This window comes from Sus scrofa, chromosome 7, assembly GCF_054392235.1.
Source record: "Sus scrofa isolate SSC_HxYL_T2T_F1_AM1 chromosome 7, Sscrofa_HxYL_maternal_Yorkshire_Landrace_v2.0, whole genome shotgun sequence".
Lineage (NCBI taxonomy): Eukaryota > Metazoa > Chordata > Mammalia > Artiodactyla > Suidae > Sus > Sus scrofa.
This window is the reverse complement of record NC_139389.1, coordinates 25,553,605-25,559,648: the sequence shown is the minus strand read 5'-3', so window position 1 is coordinate 25,559,648 and position 6,044 is coordinate 25,553,605. Positions and strand designations below refer to the sequence as shown.

At 37.9% G+C, this 6,044-nt stretch overlaps 1 protein-coding gene across 1 annotated transcript; it reads right to left on the bottom strand.

Moving 5' to 3' along the window:
• Nucleotides 1-209: 209 nt before the first annotated feature.
• On the bottom strand, nt 210-1,157 carry LOC100154121 (olfactory receptor 12D1-like). The gene has a single exon (XM_084966875.1). It carries the CDS (start codon nt 1,134-1,136, stop codon nt 210-212), a length of 927 nt encoding a protein of 308 aa, XP_084823001.1. The 5' UTR covers nt 1,137-1,157.
• Nucleotides 1,158-6,044: the final 4,887 nt, after the last annotated feature.

Genomic DNA, 6,044 nt, shown 5'->3' with positions numbered 1-6,044 from the left:
TGGCTGGTGTTTCATTTGTTCAACTTCCCTTTCTACTACCTAAGAACGCATTATTTAATACAACTTGACTAGACTTACCCATTTATTTTTTTATCCAGTACCCTCTGTTATATACATGGCAAATGATTTGAGAAGCAGTATAATTTCACATATCAACTTTCTCATTGCCTTTTTTTATGCCTCAGAAGACTTCTCTAGACTCCTTCAAGTCAGAGCCTCCTTCTGATCACCCTCCTTAAGGCTCCTTTTACTTGCTTGTTCCTCAGAGTATAGATGAGTGGATTTAGTACAGGAGTGACCACACTGTACATAATGGCAATGATCCTGTCCTGGTCCATGGAGCTACCTGAGGTAGGACGAATATACGTGAAAACAACGGGAGCAAAGAAAAGAACAACTACCATGAAGTGGGAGGCACAAGTGGACAGTGCTTTATGAAGCATGCTGCAGGAATGGGTCTTGAAGGAAAGATGGGTGATAATGTAGCCATAGGAGAGAAGTGTTAGAAAGAATGGACCCATGGCAATGGTCCCTGTGACAGTGTTGAGCAGCCACTGGTTAAGCTCAATGTTCCCACAGGCCAGCTTCAGTAATGGCTTAATATCACAGAAGAAGTGATGGATATGGTTGGAACCACAGAAGTTTAAGTGAGAGGTCATTACGGAGTGCAGAAGGGCATAGAGAAAACCAGTGATCCAGACAGTGACAGCCATTTGAGCACAGACCCGAGGATTCATGATAAGAGTGTAACGAAGTGGTTTGCAGATAGCCACGAAGCGGTCAAAAGCCATCACGGCCAACAACAGGGCCGCTGTGCTGCCGAGGAAGTGGAAGAAGTGAAGCTGGCTTATGCATCCCCAGAAAGAAATTTCTTTGTGTGAGGAGAGGAAGTTCCCCAGCATCTTTGGCAGCGTCACTGTGGAGTAGCAGATATCTAGACAGGACAGGTTTCCCAGGAAGAAATACATAGGAGAATGGAGTCTTGGCTCAGAGATGACAACCATCAGGATGGCTTCATTCCCAGCCACGATGACCAGGTAAATTGCGAGGAAAAGCACGAAGAGCAAAGGCTGCAGTTCTTGGATGTCTGTCACTCCGAGGAGAAGAAATTCAGTGACTGATGTTTGATTGGGCATCACTTAAAAGCAAAGACGGAAGAGTATATGGAATACCATCTCTACTGGACATTAGAGTCCTCCAGCTGAGGATTTTCCCTCCTGGACAACAATATTTTGAGGGCAAGCCTATTGTTTTAATAGTCCCAGCACGGAGGTTTTACAATATGTGGGCCTTTAGCTTACACAATGGTAAGGTTATGTGTTGGTTATGAACTGTTACTCACCTACCTGTTTTTCTTCATTAGATTTATCATAGTATTTTTCTTTCTCCCAGGGATTCAGTGCATATTTTCATCCTACCATTTTATTTATGAATTTCTACATTCTGATACCACTTGTCCTTTAAGGTTCTAAGTCAGCTGTTAACAGAGGGTAAATTTTAAACTACTCCAGTACACCACTATCTCCTGACCTAATAAGAAACTATCTGAAAATGTTTTTACCTAAGAACATACACAGAGAGAGAAATTAGGGCTATTTGGAGATCTGAAAGTATATGCAAACATTGGTGTGCTTCATATGAAAAGGGAATCATTCAAAATTTGGGAAATCCATGAAAGGAGAAGAAAAAGATTTGATGTGAATAAAAAAGAAAAAAAGAAGTCCCCATCATGGTGCAGTGGAAACAAATCTGACTAGGAAACATGAGGTTGTGGGTTCGATCCCTGGCCTCACTCAGTGTGTTAAGGATCAGGTGTTGTGGTGAACTGTGGTATAGGTCACAGACATGTCTCGGATCTGTCGTTTCTGTTGCTCTGGCACAGGCTGGCAGCAACAGCTCTGATTTGACCCCTAGCTTGGGAACCTCCATATCCCGCCACAGGTGCGTCCCTAAAAAGACAAAATACAAAAAAATAAAAATAAATAAAAAATAAAAATGTGAACTAGGGAACATTTCTAGGGCTCTCTAGACTATATACATAGAGAAATATTTGAGAAACTATTTAAATTTTTTCCACCTGTATAAAATGCTGTCTTCAAGGAACTCAGAGTAGCTTTGTTTGATAGCCACGTATATTTTTTTATATTGTTAAAATTATTACTCCTGTTTAAGATATAAATACTTAAGATACATTTTGTTTTGTTTTGTTTTCTGACCCACAAATCAATATTATATGAAAAATTCACTTGGGGAAAATTCTTTCTTAGAATTTAAAGAAAATTGTAGTCAAATTTCCTATACTAAATGATTTATTTACCACAGTATGGATATTTAAAGATTACATATTTACTTTGCAGACTATCTAGAGAAATGGCAATAAAAATGTAGGCAGTACAGAGATTTCATAATCCACAACACAATGAGGATTCTATCCTAAGATGGAGAACCAGCTCTACATTCTGGGCATTTAACTTTAATACTAGCAAGATGACAGAGAATATGAGTAACTTACAAGCTTGTTTCCTGATTCATTTTCCTACCTGATTCAGTACTCAACTTCACAGCTATGGAATCGTTTCAGGTTTATACTCATGAAAATTAAATAGTAAAAATATATTTTAAAAGTAAATAGTATAAAACCATTTGAAGTGATAGCTTGTATTGGGGTTGCAGCATAAGCTCATCATCTTCCCCAGCCATTTCTTTCTGAAATTCTGCCTGTCTTTTATGAGCCACAGATCTCTAGACATACAAACCCTGAGAGATCATGTCTCCTGCATTTGAGAGGATTATTGTAAGAACAAAGAGGATCCATTCCTACATCTACAATATAAGAGAATTTTCCTTAGGGAACTTTCATCTTGAGCTCCTTTATTTTCCCCACACTTTCACATTTTTTTCCCTAATATGCTTCTTTCTTTGTTTCAGAACCATGGACAGTACAAGTCTCAGTAGCCTCATGTTCTCTTAAATTACCTTTCATTTTCTGTGACAAGGGTTGAAGGATACACTTTCTCCTCTTGGGGACTTCCCCATAAAAACTCTGTGTGTAAAGTGGAAAAAATTGTGCAATGACAGTTAAGGAATGAGGGCCAATCATATACCATTGATCCATAGAGAAAGATGTTTACTATTTTTACTCATTTATTAATGTGGTCCTATGGAAAACAAAAGAAGAGGAATAGGGAGAAGTAGTATTACTTTTGTTTCTTGCAAATCTGACTCTTCATTGTTGGTAATAACACTAAATTATTTTCTAAGTTTGGGATCCTAAAGTTCACATTTCTCTCCATGAGAATGAGGCTGGTCTCTCCAATGTGTCTCTTCACTTCTTGCTATATCTTTTATATAAAATATTTTATATGCTTGATTCCAAGGACTGTATATATGCTATCTGACATTTCTTCAAGCCTTCTAATTAGTTATAAATGCCATGTACTTCTTTCATCTTTCTACAGAGGTTCATTTTTTGGGCTTTGCAAAAGTTCATTATCTATTCATCCCATCAATAATTTCTAGCTATGGAATGTGCTATGAATATAATATAAATAATTATTGTGTGCTGACTTTGTAAATTATTGTTCTGGGTTCTTTACATGTGTTAGTTTATTGTTTCTTTCAAACACCCAGTGTAGGAAGTATTAAAATCATTCCTTCTTTACTTCAAGAAAGAAAAGTGAGGCTCAGAAAATTTAAGTATATTTTGCTCTTCCCTCCTAATTCTGTTGAGGAAGAATTGAAGAAAATAGTTGTGTATATTCAAAGTGTACAATACAATAAATTGGGTATACAATATCCTATTATTAACTCTAGTCATCATTAAATTTCCCTGTTTTTCAACAAAGTGTGAAAATAGGGTTCAAATTGGGATTTCTGGTTCTAGAGGTAATAGCAGTATTCTTGCAATACCAATCATCTCATCTACAGATTCCTCAACTATCTAGAGATCCTTCATTTTGATGACATCAGGATCAGAGATTTTCCTGTTTCCTGTTTGTTTCTTTGAGGTCTTACTCACAAATTATTTTCTTCCTCAAGTAAAAATGACATTGTCTTTAAAATGTTCTTTTATTACAAAGCATGCTTCATGGGCATGTGTTCTATGCAGTCACTCAGGGATCTGTGTTAACAGGTCCCCATGATTGATTTAATGCTTTGTTTTCAACATCTTGAAACTTTTAATAATTTTCAAAAAATGATGCTGCATTTTCATTTTTCACTGTCCCCAATAAATTGTGTTAACTCTTCTTGTTTATTAGAGATAAGTTTTATACTTGCTATTTAGAACTACAGTTTTTTAGAGTTCATATTTAAATGCTGCTAGGGAATCAGCCAGAGGCATTAGACGGATCCCAATGAGGAGAAAGGAGGGAGTCATTTCAACTGCCTCCTTTCTTTGCAGGGGGCAAAAGAGGACATGGGTGAAGCAGGGGAGCCTTTGAGGGCTAAAGATGGAGTGCCCTCTTAACACCTCCTGCCCAACCAAGTAGCTGGCAACAGCTCAAATGACTCAACAATAGGACTGAGGTTACAGCATCTTGGAGTCCTTCACGTTCTGATGCTCTGCTACTTTATCTTTATGTAGACAGATAACCAGCAATTTTGTCTTCACAGAGGTTTGCATGGAATACCTGTTCCACCCCTTCACTTTTCATCTATGTGTTTCTTAAAGTGAGTCTCTTATATGGAGCATATACTTGGATCTCAGTTTTTAAAAATCCATTTAGATGTTCTATATCTTTTGATTAAATAATTTAATCCATTTATATTTACAGGAATTATGAATAGGTAAAGACTTACTGTTGCCATTTTGTTAATTATTTTCTGACTGTTTTGAAGTTCCTTTATCAATTTGACAACTAGAAATAACACTGTTAAGAGTTGAAGTATATATTTATGTACTTACCTAAATCTACATGTACATACCTAAATACATGTACATATATTTTTCCGATAGCATTCCTGTTTGCTCCTCAAAACTGATGTCTTCTCATGGTCTTCAATATAAAACCCACATCTCTCTAGACAGCATCCTGTCTACAGGTACACAGATTCATTTTCAAATCTTCAAAAGTACTATGCTGAATTGCATGGCACATATGCCTCTCCTGCCTGGAATCCCCTCTTTAGTCCCCTGTCCTTTGCCTGACAAATTGTTTCCTCTCCTTTAAAACCTAGCCTACCTGCTACCTTCTTTGGGAGGCTTTCTGTGACCTTGCTCTCCAAAACTTCCTCCCATCCCATCACAAGGCCAGTTAGTATTTGGTCTCTCACTTGTCTTACAGCATCTACACTCCCTTTGACTTTATTTATCATTTGTCATATTTCTACCATAAACACTTGAAAGACCTAGTCATGAAAATAGTTAAGAGAGGTTGTTTTGATAAGGTTGAGGAAACACTGGAAACTAGGAGGCTGCATACCTGGATATTGTGCTAAGATAGGCATGGTTTAGTGAGGAAGAAATATATAAAAAAATTTTCTAGGAACTCTTGATAAACTTTTACTTGATTGGGGGATTGGGAATGAAAGATGTTGTCAAAATATAGATGACTGTGATATAATAAGCTTGTATATCAGGCATAGTTTTAAAACCACTCTAGTGGAGCACAGTGTGGTTGGGGAGAGAGAAAAGATTTTGTGGTTGAACATGCTGATTTTGAGCTGATAATGGAACTGTGTTTAGCAGGCATTTGGAGATACTACCTTGGTGCTCACAAGGGAAGCTATGGCTGGTTTTATAAATTAGGCTGATGGGTGGTTCTCATGGGCCAGGGAGGAATTGCTCAGGCTTATCCCCCAAGTGTTTGGGGGCTCAGCAGCTAAATCTCCCAACCCTGAGAATCTTTCAAGGTCTTGCTGACCCTCCAGAACCCACTCTCATTTCGAGTTTCAACAGAATTAGAGGAGAAGGGAAGTCTCAGCCGCATACCTCTAGAAAGATCTGCAGACCCCAAGGCCTTCTCTTGCCTCTGCCCTCTTCTAGGCTCCATCAAACCTTACTCTCCATAACAGAGGTATTAGACGGATCCCAATGAGGAGAA